Source organism: Pectinophora gossypiella, chromosome Z (genome assembly GCF_024362695.1).
Source record: "Pectinophora gossypiella chromosome Z, ilPecGoss1.1, whole genome shotgun sequence".
NCBI lineage: Eukaryota > Metazoa > Arthropoda > Insecta > Lepidoptera > Gelechiidae > Pectinophora > Pectinophora gossypiella.
The window spans coordinates 5118083-5142198 of NC_065433.1; the positions used below are offsets into that span (position 1 = coordinate 5118083).

Consider the following 24116-nt stretch of genomic DNA (forward strand, 5'->3'; position numbering starts at 1 on the left):
GGCAGGAATCGGGTCACTTCTGAGCGAGATGATCGATTTATTGTAACAACTTCTTTAAGAAATCGACGCCTTAACGCTTTTCAACTGCAGCAGCGGCTTCGTGTTGTACGAAGGGTGGCTGTAAGTGACTCTACAATTAGAAGAAGGTTGAAGGATCGTGGACTGGTACCGCATAAGCCAGCAAATGGGCCGAAATTAACTGCAGACCATCGAAGAGCGCGCCTTAACTTTGCACGTGAGCACCTAAATTGGTCATACCTACAGTGGAGCAAAGTTCTCTTTTCTGATGAGTGTAAAATTATGCTGTATGGTACGCGACGGAAGGAACAAGGTCTACAGAAGAGACGGAGAACGCTATGCACAATGCTGCATTGAAGAAAAGGTCAGCTATGGTGGCGGTTCGTGGACGGTTTGGGGAGGAATCAGCGCCGACGGTAAGACAGAGCTTGCTTTCGTGTCTGGGCCACGTCTGCCTGCACTAAACTGTCATCGGTACGTCGAAGAGTGTCTCGAGCCTCATGTGATGCCCTATGCACATTTTATTGGCAACGGCTTCATATTCATGCACGACAATGCTAGGGCTCACACCGCGGGCGTCGTACGAGATTATCTTAACGAAGTCGATATCTCTATTATGGAATGGCCAGCAAGAAGCCCGGACATGAATCCCATTGAACATCTGTGGGATGAATTAAAGAGACGAATTCGAGCAAGAGATCCTGCCCCAGAAACACTTAGCCAGCTGCAAGATGCAATCCAAGAGGAATGGGACAATATACCACAGCATGTGATCGTGACTCTCATCCGATCGATGAAGAACCGTATGGAAGCAGTAATTAGAGCTCGGGGAGGGATTACAAGTTATTAAATAAACGTTTTTTAGCTTTTTTTTTCATTTACGTGTGTTGTTTTATCCATTTCCTTTATACTCCATACGGAATAAAAATGACTCATTTAACAAAATACGAAACCTATGAAAAATTCATTTAAATTTAGAACATTAACATTAAGATTTGATAAGCTCATATTACTCACTATTAAACGACATTTAACATTTATTCCTAAATGTACACATTTTTCTGATAATCCTGACAAAACGTAAACTTGCAAGGTGTTTCGATTTTTTTGATGAGAAGTGTACTTACCGAACGTCTGTATTCTAATGAGCGCTTTCTGATTGGTGCGCTATGTGCAGTTTACCGCATCTCGGTAAACTCTTCCATTAGTCTCAACACACGCGGTATGTTTTTTTTTTATGTTTTGTTGTTGTTGCCTGTGCAATTGTGGAATCTTATTCAAAAGCTAGAATTTACTTATAGGTGCGAAAGATCAGAGCAATGTGTTATCGTCTCGGTAACAAAATATAACGACGCCGCAACGATGTGAAGTCAAGTCAGGAAAGGGCCTGCTGTCTCTTTGAAAAACACGAGTTCCCAGAATATAGTGAGGTATTCTGATTCTATCAAAGGTGGTGCTCGTTCAGGAAGTTAGTGAAATATACGTGTAAAAGGCTTGTGAAAAGTTCACGTAGGTGTTTTATTAGGTTCTGTTTTGTCTGTTCTGTAAAAAGCATGATAAGGGACTTTTTTGTTTTATCTATGTGAGAGGGTCCTCTTGCTAATTCAAAATAAAGTGTATACGTCGTCTGAAATTGCATTGAATTCAGTGCCAATTGTGTTGAATCATACTGTGAGGAATACTTCTATCAAGTTATGTGACGTAGTAACGCGGATGTGCTATGAGAAGGATTTAGTAACAATGACTCGCGATGTGTTTTTTTTTTGACGCTTTAACATACGCTATTTTGTTGGTGTACGTTCCAATTCTGAAACGCTTCGACCAAATTCTGCGAATATGACAATTCAAAATGGCAGATTTGAAATAGGAATGAAAGCTTTGGCTGCTGCCACGGCATAAGAAAACCAGGTATGCTCAAAACTGACAGCTAGCATTTCAAGGTTAGCCCACCTGACGTCATCCCTACGTTGCCATTGTAAGTTTTGTTACTTTGCAAGGATTTTTTTTTACTTTTAAAAGAGATTTACGTAGAGTTTTAATGATTTTTATGTGACAAATACATTGGTCAGTACTTCACTTAATTTTCAATAATAAAATTTACGTTCTTGGAATGTTGGAGATACCAATTGAATGGTAACACTTACGTCATCAATGGGCTAGCAATGGCGGCTTGCCATAGGATTGAGCATACCTAGTCTTCTTATACCATGGCTGCTGTATTGAATCGAATGAGGTTTAGACATACTATACGTCAATGATTGCAACAGTGTATCTGAACACGGGGGCCCGTGTTGCTCTATAGTTGGCGGAGATAATCTCGAACTTTGAACAAATTGTATAGTTTAATTAAGACAGAGTAATATAGGTTCTACGAATTTCTTTGTTGCATTGCAACGTGAAGTTACCCTAATGAATTTGTATTTTAGATTTACAAATTACGTGTAAGTAAAAAAAACAACTTGAGATTTCCAATTACAATTGATTACAAATTTTCTGAAATCATAATTTAAGTGAAAGACAAAAACTATTATTAAAGCAGGAGAAAAGTGAAACCATTCAATGTTCGCGTTGAGTAACCATCGTAAAGTAGGTATAATGTATATTATGTAAAGGCTTTTCATGATGGAGCACGGGTAGAGACACAGTTTCCTAACGCTGCCACACCCCGGATACTTCATACAAAACTCCTCGTATTACACAGGCTACACATAGACGTTATCGTACACGAGCATCTGTGTGTGTGACGTCTGACGCCCATATGATAGAAGACTCTTTAGTCTTACTTTTAAGACCGAGAGGGGGTGGAAAGGAGAGTTGCCGTTCTATACCGAGTATTATTCCTTATTCTATGACGCTCCCTCTGAAGGGGGCGGGGCGTGGGGCGGTAAACGGGCCCGGGAAGCGACAACCCGTCAACCCGTTGATCGCAGTCGGACGTCGGCGCCAGCCGCAACCGGTCGTGCCTACGGCTAACTCGGACTAGTGACCGTTGTCTCATAGAACGGTAACTTAAAAAAAACGCACTTGTTTTGGAACTAATAGCACTGTGAATTATTTTAGTTAAATACGAACTTATGCTTGCCTTTAATGGCATTCACTTGCTCAGACAAGGGAAATATTGAAAGCTCTACCAGTGTTCATTCTTTTAAAAGTTAACTTTTTGTGGTCGTATCAGAATTTGTTCTTTAGAAATCAAAAATACTTTGAAATATTTTTTTTAAATATATCTGTTGTGAATCAGAATTATTGTTACACAGTCATTTTTGGAGGCTACGGCTGGTTGAAGCTGGAATCAGTTGCCGACTGCAAGTTTTGACCGCTGATTTTATTTGTTAAGATGTCGCTTAAGCATCAATGCATCGAGCTAACGGTAACTACACCTTACATCATTATTATATTTATTTCCCTATACACAGTGTTAGTGACACGGTTAAAACTAGTGCCGTCCTTCACTTACAATAGGTGCGAGAAAGAGATAGAGCCAATGTTAGTCCTGGAAAAAAAAGATAAAATTAAATTTGTGGTTACCCGAATCGGCACCATTCTATCATCGGGGGAAAAAAATAACTTTTAGAACAGTCTCTGTTAAGTAGGCGCAGTTTCCCTTACACACGCACATAAACTCAATATTTGTCTCTTTTATAATATATAACGTAATATATAATAAGAATAATAGAGACGCTCGTAGCCCCGTGGCGTATATTTGATCGTAAGTAATTTTGTGCTTCTAAAAAAAATACATTTTAGTATTTCTCAATCCGGCATTTAGATTGCCAGTCGCCATTTTGTAACTTGGTTCTGGAATATATTCAATATTCTTTATTTGCATACTATGATGGTGTATAAGTTTGTTAGGTACATATGAGTTTCACATCACAGACCCTTATGGGCACAACAAAACAGAGGTTTTTAGAGGAGGAAGGAAGCTTTTCAAATTGTAACATCAGTCGATCTTTGTATATCATTATGCACGTGCATTCCGTCGTGTCACTTTTTTATTTATTGAACGACTTTCTTTCTAACTTTCTTTTAGAAGTAAAAGGACATGGACCAAAGTTGTGGAACCGAAATAGACCACTAAAACCTGAGTAAAAGATACCAAACCCCAATCAAAAATATTCAGTCAGTAAAAAGTTATAGGTAAATGAAAAATCACACTTATTAACCTTTTCAGGGGAAAATATTTTCTACATCATTGCTCAGAAGTTTCCGAACCCACATTTTTAATTGATCATCACTAATTTAAAGAGACGCGCTCTTGTCGGTATAGCATTCTCCATGCTACTTTTTAGGGAAGAATTGGGCAGTGGTTTCCCTCTTGCTTCCGCCCCGCAGTAATCTGTCTGACTCGAGTGGGATGACGCCCAGAGTATTTCAAACCCGTACTAGGACTTCGGTCCTCCGCCTCTGAAGAGTTCTGACAATTACTGCTGTCCTTGTCAGGTTACAGTCCCCATGACTTGCCCCTTCCGTACTGCATTGCTGTACCGATGGCTCCCAATTCCGTCTCTGCAACCGTTAACGTCTACACCCGTATGCCTGGGCAAGGGTTCTACGTTATACCCCGTACGTCTGGGTCCCTATCAGAACTCAGCCACCATCTCACTTCTGTCAACTGAAGCAAGAGGCGCCCACCCCCGCCGCAAGAACGTGCCCAGTGGAGGGCAGAGAAGATGACTCTCTCCCCCTGGGGCCGGGTTAACGGTCTTGTATAAAACCAAAGGCAATCATACATATCCTGTCTTTAATAAAACAATGAGTAACCATTAATAAGAATGGGATACTATGCATAAAATTGCTACATATTTTGCTCCAGGCGTTTACCTAGTATAAGTTATTTTCTCTGAAAAAGCTTTTCTGTGTCTACAAACCTATATCGATACTTTTTTGGGGTTCTCCCGGACTTGCTGTAAATATCTAATATGAAAGAGTTAATTACTATGATTTTTTTATGCGACTCATTCTAAAAAAACATGATAATATTGTGTCTTTATGTGCTTATTTAAGCGGAAAAGTATATCGTTTCATTAAATATACCTGGTTTTAATTTTTAATTAAACTTTAAAATAGTATCGATTGTTGGTCTATGACAATTACGTGAGGTTTAATAATTATTTGCGGCTAAAATAAGTAACTTCAAGGCCAAAAATGTTAAGTTTCTAATGGGCTAGCTAGACTATCTTGATTTGGATAGAATAAGTATCCTTGAGATAATGTTCAAAATATCTTAGAAGCAATATCACGATTCTTGTAGGACGGCCGTCCACTGTTTGTCGCTAGCGCTGGTTACTTGGATGCGATAAAAATATAGTAATAAGCAAAAAAAAACTTTACTTTGTGTTTTCCATTCTTTTTCTTCTCTCGTGTGGGTTGTGAGGTGGATTACCCACCTCATCAACCCTGGTATCAGGGTTATTATTGAGCCGCCAACGGCCCCTGACGTGACTCATGTAACGACTACGTACTTGCATTATTAACGTGCCTTCCGAAGCACGGATGATCTTACTTTCGGACAATCAGGTGATCAGCCTGTAATATCCTAACCAAACTAGGGATAACAAAGTGATTTTTGTGATATGTCCCCACCGGGACACATTATACATTTATAATCATTTATTTTTTACATTATATTATGGATATTAGTTTGTGATATTCAGACGGCGTCATTACGGATTTATAGGCCTTACGGCTATTTCTTTTCTTGCACCTTAAATCCAGTTACACCTGTATCTCAGTACTGATATCATTCATTTTTGTTGGCAGATGGATCGTGCGAACCGGAAGTACATCCTGACTCAGGGCCCGCTGGCGTTCACCGTCGGCCACTTCTGGCTGATGGTATGGGAACAAGACAGTCGCGCCATCCTAATGCTAAATAAGGTCAGTACACACCCTAACAGCACGTGGTGACAGCGGCTTTTCAGCAGATGGAGAATAATCCAAAAACCTTAAAAATATAGTTTCCAGAATTTTCACAGCGCACACGTGGATTTTCAGTTCTTTTCTGCAAACCAAAAATATAACTTACCTATAATTAGAGGATGTTGATAGTTTGGAAGGTTTATTGTAGATTTGTTTTTCTTTTTACTTTTTAATACTAAACATTCCACCAAGATGCAGTAGAGCGGTGAGGCGCTAGACAAAAAATGTCATCGCAACTGTACTTGGTAGTGACATTTATAGTGGATGTACATTAATATGCCGAAGACAGTAAATATTTAATTCAGTTTAGGCGCGGTTGGTCCATTTCTTCTTTTATTACGTCTGATGATTCCAAAATGTCTATATCGTAAACGGTGTAATTCGCGATGGGTTCAGTTCACATTCGTATTGATCAACGGCGCAGCAAACTTCTTAATTTGATATTAATATTTTATTATTTGCAATTAATTTTACATTACGCATTATGTGTAGGTTTGATTGATTATTTTATGTAGTGTTTTATTTGTCACAATAAATATAATTATTTATATTGGATTTTCAATTAACAAACATGGACTGGAATACTATTATACATTGTTTGAGGTTAAGCGGTTATTATCAAATTAAAACACATAATACCGGGTTCTTACCGCGTTAATCAGGTATATGAGTTTAGATGGTATCGAACATTCCGACATCAAATGTAGAAACAAGCGATACAGAAACAGGGTAGACAGATATGTTTGTCCTTTGAAAATTATGGATCTACCTACTCCACTCCAATTTCATCAGTCGTCCCGTGATCATGGCACTTACAACAGTGTTGAAATATCGGGGGTCTCTTATCCGTGATTCACGTGGTAAGAACCCGGTATTATGTGTTTTAATTATGGAATACAATACAATAAAAATACACTTTATTTCACCAAAATAAAAAGAAATAATTACAAAAAGACTCAACCAAAGAAGAACACTAAGAACACAACTAAGAATCCACTAAGAATACTACCAAGAATACCATAATATATATTTTTTTTTTACGTGCTTATTGTAGATTTGCCGCAGATGGCATTAACTACTTGGCCGGACAAATAAGGAGCGCCGAAGGCTCTCACCCGGAAATATATAATAATATAATATATATCTACTAAGAATACTATTACCAAAGTGGAGGAGAGTTAAATATCGCGGTATTTTTAATCCATTTCAGCGGAACTTCGAAGTTCCGTAGAAAAGTCGCCTGTACGCATCAGCACAAAGTGCTGCCTGTGCTTCCAATAATAATAATATACCGCGAAATTTCATACTTTACAGTAAAAATGCAGTGTTTTTGTTCTTTTTTAAGTTACTGTGTCTGTGATTTGATAAAGGGTTCCAAAAATGAAGGGTATTTGATAGATGTTTCGTTACTTTAAAAGTTTGGGAAGCCGTGGTCTGTGGTATTAGTATACGAATGTGGTAGCTTATTTAGATAATTCATTTCACAACTTTTATTTAAATATTTGAATTTCAAGAAACGTAGAGTTTCCAACGTTTAATTAGACAGGCGACTGTTGTAATTGGATTCCAATTAGCCTGATACAACCCGATTGTTGCGCTGTTCGATTTAGTCACAATTCCTCTGGATAATAAACTTTACTGTATAAACGTAGCTGAATAGCAAATTTTGGACTACCTTTAATAAGCGCAATAGATCCTTGTTAACTTTTAACCACTAGGAGGAACGAATCCATATTTCTTTTATTGAAATGTATAAAGTTGAGTTCGTTTTTAAAGGACCAATAATTTTGTATGAACTTTAGCCCGCTAACAAGCTAACTCTAACTTTTACGAACGGCTGTAATAATAATAGAAACCCGGAATTTCGATTCTGTTTTCACATTTGGCTGTCGATTTACGTTTACTATTAGACATAACTGGCGACATAAAATACAAGTCTATTTAATAGTTCAAAAAAGACATAAATTGATAGCCACAAAATTACCATTTGATAATGTCGGTCAGGATAGAACACGGAATAATACTACGTATAGAACGGCAACTCGCCGCTCCCCACCAGCACCTGAGCTAGGTTTACCCCGCCCGCCCTCGGACATAGTTTGGACTTGAAACATATGGCGTCAGACGACACAGAGATGCGCGTGTATGATAATGTAAATGTGTGGTGTCTGTGTAAAACGAGGTTGTTTGTATGAAGTGTCTGTGCTGTGTCACCGGCCTTAAGTTCATACAAAGTTACCAACTGGTCCTATAAAAACCAATATAACTTATGGATTTTCAACTTACTACACCAATGCCTACCCCTTGGAAATACAGACGTGATATGTTATTTTGAACTATAATGAAAAACGTATAGTTTTTGATACTTATCAACTACCCTATTGTGTGCGTATATGTTGCGTCATAGGTCCTAAACGGAAAAGCCGATCTTGATTTTTTCATTTTCCTGCAGGTGATTGAGAAGAATGAGATCAAATGTCATTGGTACTGGCCGCACGGGATCGGCGAGGCCCACAAGCTGGTGTTGAGCGACGTAAAACTAACAGTGGAGCAGATCAATGAGGAAGACTGCAATTATTACACCACCAGGCTGTTCAAGTAAGCTTACCCTGTTTTCAATATGTATGTTTTACATAAAAAAAAATTCAAAAAAAGAACATTCGTAATACGTCAAGTACTTGTATGTACTTGTAGTATTGTTCAAAATGCGCGGTCCAAACACAAGAGTTTATCATATCTAAAAGCGTTAAATTTCTTTCAATATGCCATGTAATTGTAATAATATCATAGGGTTATGAACATAACTCAGAGTAATGAGCCGCATCAGCTCTCTCTGTACTTGTTACGATGACACTTACAATTACCTACAGGGACCCATACGTATGTTATGTTAATGACACCATAACGAAAACTTTCGGAGATGATTCACGCCATGATTCTGAGTTGATATCAAGTGGAATTTCCTGTCGGAAAAGTCATGATTTTTGCGTTTAAGTTATTTTCTGTTCCATACTTTTTCGACGGAAAATTTCGCTTGATATCATGGTCTGAATCATCCCTGAAAGTTTTCTTTACGGTGTCACTAACACCCCGTATTTATGTCATTACATCGTCTATCATGTTACGTCTGCAATGCGAATTAACTTCAAGAAATTACGCTTTGCGTTTTATTCTATGTTCATTTTAATAACAGACATTTGTTACACCTTTTCTTGGCAGTGGATATTTCAGGACGTCAACTCTTTGCTTAAATATGCAAATATCGACTTTAGCCAATCAATAAAGGTGAATTATTAAAGCGTTGCAGCATGTCTAATAATACGTCGTCTTTGCATACAGTAGAAGGCTATTATTTTTCACAAGAACAAATAAAAGGCCTGTCAGATAATCTCTTTGTTGTTTCGCAATTAATCATGTTAAATATTGTAAAAGTTAACGAGGTTGGACTAGGCTGAATGGCGCCGAGCGCCTTGCCTAATTACTATACAATAAAATACTTAACACTTCACTGCACAGAAGGACAACACGGGAGTATAAATAAAACAAAAATACAAAAGGCGGCTTTATTACTGAGGCAGCAATTTCTTCCAGGAACCTTACGTTGTTATTTTCGTTATTTTAAAAAGTAGATAATATTGACCACTCAAATACATATATGTTTGTCCCTTATTAAATATGTTTGTTACAATACAGGAAGCTTTTAAACTAAATTATTACAGTTTGATGAAAATTTGGGCGACTGTATTCCGTTTAGCAATAAACAATTGAAATATTAACAATGAACTCGCTCGAAAACAGTTAAGGTGGTTCATGGTAAGTAGATACATGTGACGACCCAACATAAAACAGATGGCTGCCTCACTAGCTGCCTCATCATCATCAGCCCATTAACGTCCCCACTGCTGGGGCACGGGCCTTCCCTATGGATGGATAGGGAGATTACCTCAGAGAGAGACTAGCTGCCTCATTGTAACAATATTATAAAATAATAATATATTTTGTGTGCATCTTGCTGAAGCTCAAAAGTCCAAACTCAAGGTTTACCAAAGAGCTATGAAGCTCAGCATATTAGGCCTAAAACAAGTGGACCGGATTATAAACTGCACTGCGCTGAAAAACTAGTATCGCTGACGTGGGTCATAAGACCGCCAGGGTGACGTGCGACTGGACTGGCAATGTGTGCCGCATGCATCCTGAACGATAGGCATTTGTCCAGCAGTGCTATCAATATCTTGCAATACATACATATAAGCAGAGACTACGGAATTCCATTTGCTTCGATCCTGACACACTTCTCTTGCTTCCTGCACATTCATCAATCGTTTCATACACGCACGCCGGTTTAGAGTAGATCGTACTGAACCTTTTTTAAGGACGTCAATCAATCAATTCATCTAAAAAATGGCAATAATTATATATTGATTGTTGTAGTATATTTATATATGTAAGTCTACTTAAATTTATTGTTTATATTTTTATTGTATTATTATTTTTTGTCTTTATATTAGTATAATCATAAGATTTGTACGCGTATGTAGGTATGTCTATCTGTAGTATTATACACTGCATGTCTCCTCATCACGTAGGTCAACAGGAAGAAATCTCTTTTTTAGAGATAAGCTTACCTGTACTGTCTGATTTCTTTGTGTGTTTCTTTCTGTGTTCTATTGTGTACAAATAAATAAATAAATAATTACAAAATAAAACAAAACCTGACCTCACCAAATCATTCATCTTACAATCACGTGACAGAAGTTGGAAGTCATAGTAGGTTCTGAATGGGAAAAACGAAGTCACAATTACAACCAAACATTTTGTTTCTTTGTCCCACTGGGAAACGTTTTGTTCGTACACTCTAAATAAAAGAACGTCGCTTTATTAATAAATGGAACAAAAAACATCTTTCCTTTGTTATATTGTTTTGAAAAATACTGGTTTTAAAATTAACTTCTTATAAATGAAGAAGTTAAAGACTGCTTGATAAGCAACGTAAACGTAACGTAAGGGACCAACAGCTTAACGTGCGTTTCAAAGCACGGAATCATTTTACTTTTTCGGGTAATCGGGTAAACAAAGGATACTCTCACAGTAATTTCGACATTGTCCCCATCCCCATAAGTGCAGACATAAAAACCTAAATCGTATCATGTAGGTATTTTATTTTGATATTGGTAGAGGTGGACCACCAGTTCCACCACCGCAGTGAAGCAACAGAGTGGAGTATTTTCCATACACCTTCCGGTTAATTGACAGGGACAGGTCTCCCTGTCCCCAGCAGGGGGATGTATGTAGACTGTTTATGTTCTGCATTGGTAGAGGTGGTAGGTTAGTGACGTGTGGGATTTAATTTGCTTATTGTATTTATTTGTATTGAATATTTTTTAATTTTTGGTTAATCATGGTCATGATTAATCAGTGTTATCATAAATCGTGTAGTATAGAGAATACAGAGCTGTAAATAAATTTCGTTATTATATCGCGATATCAATTATTTACATTTTTTTTTGACGTGACTTATTGTAGATTTGCCGCAGATGGCATTAACTACTTGGCCGGACAAATGGGGAGCGCTGAAGGCTCTCACCCGGGATGATTTACATAAAACGCATGGTAGTTATACGAAATGTTGTGTGTTTTTCAGACGATTTCCCACCGGAAATGCTCATTGTCACCTCACTATACTTAGTGTTGCCAGGTGTGCGTTCGATCTCCGTTCGTAACGTTCTGATTTTCACGAGTCCCGATTTATAACACCTAGCACATTTCTTACTAAGTACTTATATTTGTTGTCACACAGTTTAATTAACTACAGTATATAAGTACTACAGTACAGATGGGCGGGCTTGATGCATGCGCAGGCTCATTTACACGCAACCCCATTCAGAGTAGATCGTACTATTTTTTTTATTCTAAGGGTATCTCCAATTTGGTCAATGTTGTTGTGTAGTAAGCTCAATTTCCCGCTTATTACAGTGGGTAATGTCCAGCTTCTCGATGAACTAGACACATTATTGAAACAGACCGAGTGCGGCGTGTTCTATTCCTGTGCATTTTCTATTATGGAAATGTATGGTACTGATTCCTAAGAGTGACATAGTATAGTCATAGTATAGTAATAGTGATAGCTATCGCGCTATGAAAGTGTGTTGATTTGCGGGTTCATTTCAGACTTAAAATTCCAAAGAAACTAATTAATAACATAACATTTTGTTTTAAGTTTACGCGGTTATTATGATAATTAAAGCACATAATAACGGGAGTGCGGTTTGTCGTAGTGAGTTTGGTGCGAGTTCAGATGGTTCCGAACATTCCGATATCAAAAACATAAACAAGCGGCAAAGAAAGAGGGTAGACAGATATGTCTGCCCGTAGAAAATTATGGATCTACCTACTCCACTCCAATCTCATCAGTCATCCCGTGATCATGGCACTTGCAACAGTGTCGAAATATCGGTAGCCTCATATCCCCATTTAAACGCGGTAAGAACCCGTTATTATTATGTGTTTTAATTAACATAACATTTCATTACGCCCGTAATGAACTAAGCAGATAATAGGGAGCGATCCTATTGCCAGCAACCAGGACCAAATCCTAGAAACGTGATGTCAATTATCCATGATCCAAACATGAATTCGAACTCATAAAGACGAATTCAGTGGTTTATATCGCGTGATACTATGATGTAACTCACGCGTTCTGAGAACAGGAGGACTATTAGGAATTTTGTATTATATTGTCACAATGATTAGATGTACATCATGGCCGGACAAATGGGGACCGCTGAGGGATGTCACCCGGTACAAAATTTAAGACTACAGGCCTGGGTATGCCCAGTTGGGCGCGAACTTCGGCTCAGGGCGTCGTCGGAGAGGAAAATATTTGAAAGAATTAATCGACCCTAGTGGGTCGATAGCGTTGAGGGTAAATCCACCACGGCGGCGGGGTCGGTATCGGCGTTATGAAGTGTTTGTTGTCGCGAGCTGATTGGCCGCCTCTATGACTAGAGTAATCGGGTCGTCGGGATTGTATATTACGTTCTTCCACAATGGTACCAACTATGCGAAGTTGCGATGTAAAATATACGAAATTGCTTTTGCTTTTGTCGTTTAAATGGATGACAGTTTCTGAGCGAATCTAGGTCACCAGGTGCATTGGATTCGAGATTCAAATGTCAAAGAAGCCACTGCGATATTGGAATCCCTTTGATGAAGTTTAAGTACACAGAGAGCTAAATCTGATATGTCGAAACCTCCAGAATTCAAACTGACGACAGTGGCTTAGAATAATAATACAGTGCAGTGCAACAATTAATTGTTCTGGAAGCTCCTTAAAAGTTATCTCAAAGGATTTGGCTCCGATCCTATTAGCACAGGTGCAATTGAAAATGAGGCATAGCGTTCTATTTAGCGCTCGCGAGTAGCCTCTTTAGAAGGACTAGCTTCAGGCGCAAGTCGTGGACTTATTGTGTACACCACATAAGCGCTATTTTGAATAACCGCATTCTGGGAGGTTAAGAGGCCACATTGAAGCAATTTATCTAAAAACAGCAATATTGCTATTTGATATTAGTGTGCATTGCGTACTTACTTTCATATGCGCGCCTTTTTAACCCCCCTGATGTGATTTTCTCCAGCAAAACCTCGAGTTTCTTCAATTAATTTCAATCCGCGCAAAAATTGAGACCACAAAATTAGCTTTATTGAAACTATTTGGTTTATTGCGAAGTTTTGTTAACAAAAATCACATCAGAATGTGATTATTCAAAAAGGCCCTTGCGTGATTTTCACTAGAAGGCGACGAAGTGCAGATTTGATGCACAAAACAAAAAGGGAAGCGAACACAAAGTAAAGAGGAAATCTCAATTCACTTAGCGCTCTCGGTCGGGTGTATACCTACTTTATTTTTTGCAAGCTTCTTGTTACTGAAAGTACAAGCTGAAATTGCTACGCGAATTTCCAATAAGCAAACTTTATACTAGCTTTTTAAAGGATTAAGTTTCAATTTGTGACCCGTCCGGGTTAGGTTAGTTCCCGGGAATGTTCCCGTAGTAAAATATCTTCTTCTTCTATCCACATGTTGGTTGTGAGGTGGATTACCAACCTCATCAACCCTGGTGTCAGGGTGATATGAGTCGCACGCTTTATGCGGCACACAGTAAGAATGGAGGCGTTAATGAAATGAAAAATGTGTTTAATATCAGAAATAATACAATAATGAACGCACATGAAATAGGGTGGGGTACATTACCTATCATCATCATCATCACCAGCCCATTAACGTCCCCAGTGCTGGGGCACGGGCCTTCCCTATGGATGGATAGGGAGATCGGGCCTTAAACCACCACGCGGGCCCAGTGCGGATTGGTGGTTGCTAATGCAGCCGGAACCAACGGCTTAACGTGCCTTCCGAAGCACGGAGGAGCTCGAGATGAAAACTTTTTCTTTGTGGTCACCCATCCTATGACCGGCCTTTGCGAAAGTTGCTTAACTTCAACAATCGCAGACCGGGCGCGTTTACCGCTGCGCCACCGAGCTCCTCAACTCCTCACATTACCTATAAATATGCCCAAATGAACGGAGGTTCCTAAACTAGGCGGAGCCTGTATCTTGGGATGGTATAATGTAAGGCTGGCGCATACTTTGCGTTCCTTCCGATCTTGACCACGGGCTGAAACAACCTTGTTGTGCTGTATATTCAAATCGTCAATTGTTTCGATATCGGAAGTTGAAGTATACTTACTTCAAGGGCCTGCTCCCGCGCTCTTGTCCGCGCCCGCGCATGCGCCCTCATCTGATCTCGCGCCTACGACCGCGCTCGCGCCTTTGCCCGCTCTCATCGTGGTAATGTGACACGCGTTTACACGCTTAGAACAAATGCCGCTTGCACCCTGAACCGGCAACATAATAATTGGATTTATTGACATATAATTAATTGTGTTACTATAATTTTGAATATACGACAGCAGTAATTAGAAGTTCCATTGATTTAGTCTCGTATTTCGTTAGCTATTTCCCAAAGTGATTCTAGCAGGCTTCCCAGTTGATTGATAAATGCATTTTGACTTGCGGCAGATTGTAAAAACCTTAAAAATTGAGTTAAATGTTTTCTGTTGTTCTTCTCTCGTGTGGGTTGTGAAATCAATGACCGACCTTATTAACCCTGGTGTCAGAGTTACTGTTGAGAGGCCAAAGTCCTCTGATATGGCTCATGTACCTAATGAAATACTTAAGTATGTAGTGATAGGTAGCGACTACTTAATCTTACTCATCTTACATAACATACATACATAAACAGCCTATATACTTCCCACTGCTGGGCACAGGCCTCCCCTCAATCAACCGGAGGGGGTACGGAGCATACTCCACCACGCTGCCCCAATGCGGGTTGGTGGAGGTGTTTTTACGGCTAATAGCCGGGACCAACGGCTTAACGTGCCTTCCGAAGCACGGAATCATCTTACTTTTTCGGACAATCATGTGATTCAAGCCTGAAAAGTCCTTACCAAACAAAGGACAGTCTCACAAAGTGATTTCGACAATGTCCTCATCGAACCCGGACCTCCAGATCATGAGCTTAACGCTCTAACCACTAGACCACGGAGGCTGTCACTAGACCACGGCTGTTAGTCATCTTACTTTCCGACAATCCGGCGATCATCCTGCAATGTCCTAACCAATCTAGGTGACTAGGGTCTCGAACCCGGGACCTCCGGATCGTGAGCCCGCTCGAATCACTAGACCACGGATGCTGTTCGAAATAAAAAAAAGTTCAACGTTAAACGTTCGTTTGTTTTATAAAAGATGTTTCGTTTGGATGGCAAGTCATAATTTTACCTCTTTATTTCGGTACCCTGACTGCATTTTGTGCAGTATTCAGTACCTATTAATTAATCACTACATAGTATAAAACAAAGTCGCTTTTTCTGTCCCTATATCCCTATGTACGCTTAAATCTTTAAAACTACGCAACGGATTTTGATGCGGTTTTTTTTAATAGATAGAGTGATTCGAGAGGAAGGTTTAATAACATCCATTAAATAGTGGATAAATACTGTTATTTTTGAGGTTTTTAATGTGATGTCCTATGCTAGTATCCTTTATAGGAACATGCAAATACCTATCGAAACACCTATTTATTGCCTGCACCTTGTGTTCATGACAGCTTTAGCCTTGTTTTAATAGGTACTACAGGCGTACGTTTATGCCGTGTTAGCCCAGTTGGAAGACGCTTGACTCTCACTGTAAGGTCGCAAGTTCGAATCCAGCTCGGGCCCATATTTTTTATTTTCGAAATCGTTTTTCGAATTCATGTTTGGATCATAAATGATTATCACGTGCTCAGCAAAACATAAATCGCGTAAACATTCTTTAAATAATATTTAAATGGTGTGAAAAAAAATAAAAAATCGCAAATGTGGTTCGAAGTGAATTATGTCTGGACTGAGCTTTGAATGCAAACCATTGACAGGTAACCTACAAAGGCTTGTAACTGGCTCGAGGACACTGCTATAAACTTCGATATAATTCACAAATAGAATTTTAATCAATAAGTAGTATAAATAGATGTTTGCCCTCTGTATGTTCGAGCTAATCTCGAGAACTATTGATTGATTTGCATACACACATACAGACACAAGATCACGCCTATAACCCGTTAGGTAGGCAGACACCACGGAATTCCACTTACTACGATCGTAACTCGTTGCTGAGGAGCTCGGTGGCGCAGCGGTAAACGCACTCGGTCTGCTATTGGTGAAGTTAAGCAACTTTCGCAAAGGCCGATCATAGGATGGGTGACCACAAAAAAAAGTTTTCATCTCGAGCTCCTCCGTGCTTCGGAAGGCACGTTAAGCCGTTGGTCCCGGCTGCATTAGTAGTCGTTAATAACCATCAATCCGCACTGGGCCCGCGTGATGGTTTAAGGCCCGATCTCCCTATCCATCCATAGGGAAGGCCCGTGCCCCAGCAGTGGGGACGTTAATGGGCTGATGATGATGATGATGATGACGATCCTAACACACCTCTTTCATTTCTTCCACTCTCGTCAAAGATTGATTGCATGCGATTTTAAAATAATGATCTTATTTTATCAAGAGTATTTAGGGTAAAAAATGTATTCAGGCGTCATGTCTTTTGAGTCTGCTTCATACAATTTATACATTTGCTACTGCGAGAGCTATATAGCCAGGTGGTTCTTCAATAATGCATGATATTCTTTCCTAAGGAGGATAAATACCACCTATCTCTCCCATCAGGTGTCGCTACTATTGAGTGTTCTCATTTTTTTACAGTTCCCCATACTATTTGTGTAAACAGACATATTGTTTTGGTTATATTGTTACGCTATAACCCTTTGTGCAGCGTTTAACTGCAAAATCATAGTGTTATATTTATTCCACATTTTATAGCATTTTATTACGAATTTTAGCTGGACAGAAGCAAACGGAATTCTATAGTCTCTGCTTACCCCGGTGGGAAATAGGCGTGAGTTTATGTATGTATGTATGTTAGCTGGACAGCATGGAGAACTGTCAAAATTTAAAACACACGCAACAGTGCTGCCGCCTACATTTGAGCTTCTAGTTTTTATAGTCTTTTGTTTTTTCTCACTGAGCAATAAATACTGCACCCTGCCTCCCACCAGCAACCCCTCCCCCCTCTTCACCCCTCGCTTTCTGTGACTGGTGCCATGGTATAACAAGCAACAGCGAAATTTAAAAGTGAAGTATATTATTATGATACTAATATTACAAATGCGAATTCCGTTTAAATGTTGTTTCCAAGCCTTGATTTTTAAAAGCCACCCCTTGTTGAAAGTCATCAAACAGACAGATACTTTGGATATGGAGTTCTTCCCTGGGACAACGAAGTACGCTGTTGAAGACAATATTATTTACTCTAAAAATCAAAACCTCTCTTTTTAGGATTCACGACATGGAGACAGAAGAATCGCGCGAAGTGATCCAGTTCCACTACACCACGTGGCCCGACTTCGGGGTGCCGTCGTCTCCGGTGGCGTTCCTGGAGTTTCTAAAGCGGGTGCGCTTGTCTGGAGCCCTGGACGCGAATGTGGGGCCGGCGGTGGTGCATTGCAGCGCCGGTATCGGCCGCTCCGGCACCTTCTGTCTGGTCGACTCTTGCCTCGTCATCGTGAGTACTTGTCTAAATACCACAACACGTGCAGGATTTCATGGTTCTTGAAGCTTTTTTTTTGACGTGACTTATTGTAGATTTGCCGTTGATGGCATTAACTACTTGGACGGACGAATGAGGAGGGCTGAGGGCTCTCAGCCGGGATGATTTACATAAAACGCGCGGTAGTTATACGAAATGTTCTCAGACAATTTCCCACCGGAAATGCTCATTGTCACCTCAATATACTTAGTAGTGATGTGCCGTGCCGTGCTCTCACCCGGTACAACGTTTAAGGCAACAGGCCTGAGGGTGCCCGGTTGGGCGCGAATCTCGGCTCAGGGCGTCATCTGAGAGGAAGAATATTTGAAAGAATTAACGGACCCTAAAGGGTCGATAGCGATAAGCGCTGAATAAGGGAAGGTTCCTGATGCGATCTTGTGCAAAATGTACCGAAAAAAACATGGGTTCTAAAAATATCCTGATATTATTTAACTAATTGAAAACAAAATTCGATCGGTGTACAGGTATGATTTACTTAGATAATGTACCATTACATTTGTTACCAGATCGAAAATGAGGGTGTGAATAGCGTGAACATCCAGGAGGTTCTACTGCAGATGCGGCGCGACCGCATGGGGCTCATCCAGACCCCCGACCAGCTGCGCTTCTCCTACCAGGCCGTCATCGAAGGCGCCAAACGCCTGGACCCCGAATGGGTACGTTTTACTTGCACCAGCTTTAACCATACCTATATACCTATATGCGCCCAACCAGCTGCTCTTCTCTTACCAGGCCGTCACCGAGGGCGCCAAACGCCAAGACCCCGTATGGGTACAACGTATTGTCCAGTTTGCCTTTTAAAATCCAAACCCCATTGTTTAACAATTGGGCCTTACGACATTAATATAGACTATGCCTCATACGGAAACTTGTCAAGAATATAGCATCTTCCAATTTACTTGTTATCAGATTTTGATAATTACTCTATACATGCTCACTTCCTCTGGCACCAGTTCGACGCAAGATTTCCTTCGTGACACAAAGCACGGAGCATTTACAGCACGTATATTGAATTGGGACATCTCCTGTGGACGTCTCTCCCGCGACACCGCTTGAGGACATTTTATTGGAAAGGGACTGCAGTATTCTTTCTATTACTTGATGTCTTCAGCGAGACTATGATATAGCTTTCATGTTCTTGAACAGAAGGAGGACTCGAAGTTGGAAGAGAGCATATACGCGACGGTAGCGGAGTGCGAGGCTAGCGAAGAGGCGCCGCCTCCACCGCCGCCGCGTGGCGAGAGCCTATCACGCCCGCCAGCGCGCCCCCTGCCCGCCATACCGGCTAGCGCTTCACTTGGTAACTATACTCTCACATATCATACTCAGGTTTTAAAAGACATAACAGCCTAGAGAAACCGGACTCTACCAAAAGCGTAGGAGAGAGATGTGTATTATAAACAATATTATCCTCTGCTTAGCGTTATCTCGTTTTCACAGGGTCCGCTTACCCAACCTGAAGAGTTGCCCTTCCAACCGAAATCCGGCCTAACACAGGTTGTTAGGTCACATAACTCCAGTCCCCCACGCTCCGCATTGGTGGTGTCCGGGCCTTATACGTCCTATTGCTATGAACATAACCCTCAATCAATCAAAGGGTGTATGGAACATTCTCCACTAGCTATTCCACGGGACTGTACTGCTTTCTGGAGTTGTTTGGAATGTTCGACAGAGCTTTTCCAGCTGCTCGAAAACCATGTATGGAAATATTTATAATACGTGTACAAAACATAAGCCAGAGGTACATCCACCGCAAGGTGAACGAAAGTATGTAGATTTAATTTTTAATATATTTTGCAGGCAACCTGAACTACTCAGCTACAGCGGAGTCATCAAGCTCGGACGAGGGCGGCCCTCCCTCGCCCCCCGCGCGCGAGTCCCCCTCCCCCACCTTCTCCGCGTCCTCAGCTGACGACGAGGACGACGAACCCACCTCCGCGCCCACTGAAAGGTACCTATTATCCCTCCACGTGACAGTTGAAGTTACATATATTGGAAATTCTCAGGATTAGTTTACTTGGTATTAGCGTTGCCACTCTGTACTATATAGTAATTTTATAGTATCTCCGGCCTAAAAACCCCTGATTTGATCCGTATTTTTCAATGCTAGCTTCTTTTCTAACAGCTGTCAAATCAGGAATTCGGCCGCTGTATTGTAGTTAGTTATAGCATGTCTAGTCCCTTCCATTATATTTTAGATTTAGTACTAACGGTCGCCATAGGCGCTCTTTTCGTAGTATATTGTTACTCTATTGCGCTATGGAGTAAATGTCGTTAACCGAATACGCTTACATATTATGGAAATAAGTGCCATCTAGTGGCGGTGTTTCGTATCATTATGAAAACTTTGACAGTAGAACTGGCGCTTCAGCGGGGACTTTTCTAGTATGGCGAGGGACCCTCTGTTTTACGTAGTATTTTATATTACGTAGTAGTTACTTTATGATTATAGTAATTTTATGTATTTATTATATTCGACACCCAAAAGTAATTTGGCCTTGATTCCTGCAGACACCTAGTTTTACTTTAAGTTATGCCCGTCATTTTCTTATCCTCCGAAAAGGAAAGGGACGGATAATTTTGAAACAATCTCGCTGATATGCAACCCGTTTGACGTGTGCTGTCAACTTAATTCTGTCGGGTTTTCCATAAAAATAATGCCTGACGATTACCCGTCCTTTTGGGCGGATAAGAAAATGACAGATATAACTTATAATAAATTTAAATGTGTACTGGATTCAGCGCCATTTTGTAGCTAGTCTAATTTAATTTAATGTGGATCAATGCATCTATTAAATTTTTACTTGTATTGAATACACACAAAAAAAAATTGTAATGTAAAAATATAAATACAAAATATAGTGTACTTAGATACTTTTTATTTTTGTGCACTTACAAAAAAAACATAACATATTTTGGTATTTTTGTCAAAATATAAGAACTATATTTCGCCTGTAGTGATGAATTGTTAATAATTTATATTTACGTGTTATTATTTATATGGTGTATCCACACGCGGCTCCCATTATTTTATAGCCTGTGCTTGGGTAAAAACACGATAAAATACCCGAAGGTGGTAGGTTATTACCGGACAGACGAGTGTGTATCGAGCCTTTACCCAAGTACCCTGTAGTATACCGGCTTAAAGAGGTTGGCAAGGACCAAGGGAGCGAGGCACGCGCGCCATACAAGTATGAGTAAATAGTTCATACTTCAACATTCCACTCCGCTAGTCCGCAAACTTTACGACACACGGAGCTCTGCGATAATATATTAAAAGGTCGTCTTATGCATTACAACCTGCAAAAAGTCAAATATCGACTATCATGCAAGGAGATCCCTCCTTATCACAGGAAAGCTAAAAACGATTGTGTGATCGGCTTGTTCCAGTATCTTACGAAAAGTAATAATAAAATGTCACATAAATACAGGGTGACATCGTAACGAATACTCAGGGGGATGATTCAGACCATGATTCTAAGTTAGCATCAAGTGTTCCGTCGCAAAATTTGTTTTTTTTAGTTTTTTAAAATTACTTTCTATTCTATACTTTTGCGATGGAAAATTCCACTTGATATTAACTAAGAATAATCAGCTGAATCATCCCCCTCAGTATTCGTTACTATGTCACTTACACCCCGTACCAGTACATACAGGTAGCCATACAAGTATGTATGGGTGTTAGTGACACCGTAACGAATACTGAGGGGGATGATTCAGACCATGATTCTGAGTTAATATCAAGTGGAACTTCTTGTCGGAAAATTCGTGTTTTTTTTTTAATTAATTTCAGTTCCATACTTTTGCGACGGAAAATTCCACTTGATATCAACTCAGAATCATGGTCTGAATCATCCCTCAAAGTTTTCGTTACGATGTCACTAACACCCTGTATATATTTCCGGCTATGGAATTTGAGAAGCAGTAGAGTTGTCGTAGTTATCTCCTTGCAGTAGTAGTAGTAGTAAAAGAGGGCGGAGTTGAGCCGAGGACAGCGGTTCTCATACTAAATGCGCGTCAGGACCTTTTACAACCTCTTTCTTCTATACCGTGATTGCTTATCTATAGCTACCAATACTTATAGAACTGAAATGAGATCGTGTTTGTACTTTAAAAATGTTTTAGAATAAATATTTATAATATTAGTCGTAGTTTGTCTATAAAAATAACAGATTTAATGCTAGTTTAACATTTTTAAAACTATCTATAATATGAATAGATTTTGATTGCTTATTTTTTGTGCTCCCTGTTTTACAAAAAGTATTAAGCGGGCAAAGGTAAACCCGCAAATGTCTGCCTCGGTGATCATCTTAAAAATGTTTCTTATTCTAATTTTGAAAAGGCAACAATTATTCCAACAAAAAAGTTACAGCAATAATTATGTACTAACAAAATAAAGAAAAAAGCAGGAGGTGTGCACACGCACAGGTTGCCGGCAGCTGATGACTAACAGTTTATGGTATTGTGCGTGTTCTACGTACAATGCATACAATGCAAGGTGTGTTACTCGCTACAAAGCGCATGTATGATGTAATAGATCAAACCAAACAGCAATGTATGTTAAACTGTCTTATACTGAAATTATCGTAAGCGCCTTGTTGAAAAAATATATTCGGATGTGATTTTCTTCACAAAACCTCGCGATAAACAAGCTAGTTTCAATCCAGCTAAAAATTTGTAATCTCATTTTTTTACAGATGAAACTAATGAGGATAAAAACTGCCCATTTCTCCCATCAGGTGTCGCTATTGTTGAGTGTTCTTAAATTTTGACAGTTCCCCATACTGCGAACAAACATATTGTTTTGGTTATATTTTAACATTATAAGGCTGCGTTTCCAGTGACGCGGAGCTGTGCGGAGATGTGCAGGAATCGACCAATCACCGTGAGGGAAAGAGTGACAGAGCGTCTTCGTTTTTCGCTCTCTCGAACGCTGTGATTGGTCAAATCCGCACATCTTCGTTCTTCTCCGCCCATCTCCGCGTCAGTGGAAACCCGGCCTAAATCTTTACTCAACGTTTAACTGAAAAATCATAGTGTTATATTTATTCTCTGAAGGTCGGAAAGAAAAAACTTAGAAAAACTTATTTTGAATCAAAACTGATGGCTATTGTTTTTCGTAACAACCACATTTTATAGCAATTTATCACGAATTTTAACTGGACAGTATGGAGAACTGTCAAAATTTAGGAACACTTAACAGTGCTGTTTTGGCTTCTAGTTTTTATCCTCTTTGAATGAAGTCGAGGATTCGTTGAAGAAAATTTAACCCAGATACCAATCCCGCCGGCGTGGTTAACGATTCATCAGTGACCAGACCTCATTCAGCGCTTATCGCTATTGACCCACTAGAGTCGATTAATTCTCAGACGACGCGCTGGTTTGCGCCCAACAGGACACGCTCAGGCCTGTTGTCTTAAATTTTGTACCGGGTGAGAGCCCTCAGCGCTCCCTATTTGTCCGTCCAAGTAATTAATGCCATTTGTTGCAAATTTACAATCATCATCACTAATTTAAGAGCCGCGCTCTTGTCGGTGTAGCATTTTCCATGTTACTCTTTAGGGAAATAGGGCAGTCGTTTCCCTCTTGCCTGACACGAGTGGGATGGCATCCAGAGTACCGAATAGTACTGACAGTTACCACTGCCCTCTGTCAGGTTCCAGGTTACGGTCCCTGTGACTTGCCCTTTCCGCCCTGCATTGCCATACCGATGGCTCTCATCTCCGCCTCTGCAACCGTTGATGTCTTCACCCGTATCTCTGGGCCTCTGGATCTCTGGTTCTACGTTATACCCCGTAGGTCTGTGTCCCTCGAACTCCGGGCTGCTGAAATAAGAGGCGCCAAGGACGCGCCGAATACGAATTACCCCAGTGGAGGGCAGAGAAAATGACTGTACCCCCTGGTGCCGGGTTAATGGTCTTATATGAAACCAAAACCAAACCAAAGACAAACAAAAAAAAAACACATCAGAATGAGTTTTC

At 40.0% G+C, this 24116-nt stretch overlaps 1 protein-coding gene across 5 annotated transcripts in view; it reads left to right on the top strand.

Moving 5' to 3' along the window:
• LOC126380109 (tyrosine-protein phosphatase non-receptor type 61F-like) overlaps positions 1–24116 on the top strand; it is a 56269-nt gene that overhangs the window by 15054 nt on the left and 17099 nt on the right. For all 5 annotated transcript variants that reach the window (XR_007568423.1, XM_050029342.1, XM_050029343.1 and 2 more), the window contains exons 3-8: positions 5782–5898; positions 8393–8538; positions 17865–18090; positions 18642–18791; positions 19282–19435; positions 19936–20086. Coding sequence is in view for 4 of the 5 variants with exons in the window: in XM_050029342.1 (XP_049885299.1) it covers positions 5782–5898; positions 8393–8538; positions 17865–18090; positions 18642–18791; positions 19282–19435; positions 19936–20086 (944 nt within the window). In the remaining variant the exon portion in view is untranslated. The remainder of the gene's footprint in view (positions 1–5781; positions 5899–8392; positions 8539–17864; positions 18091–18641; positions 18792–19281; positions 19436–19935; positions 20087–24116) is intronic.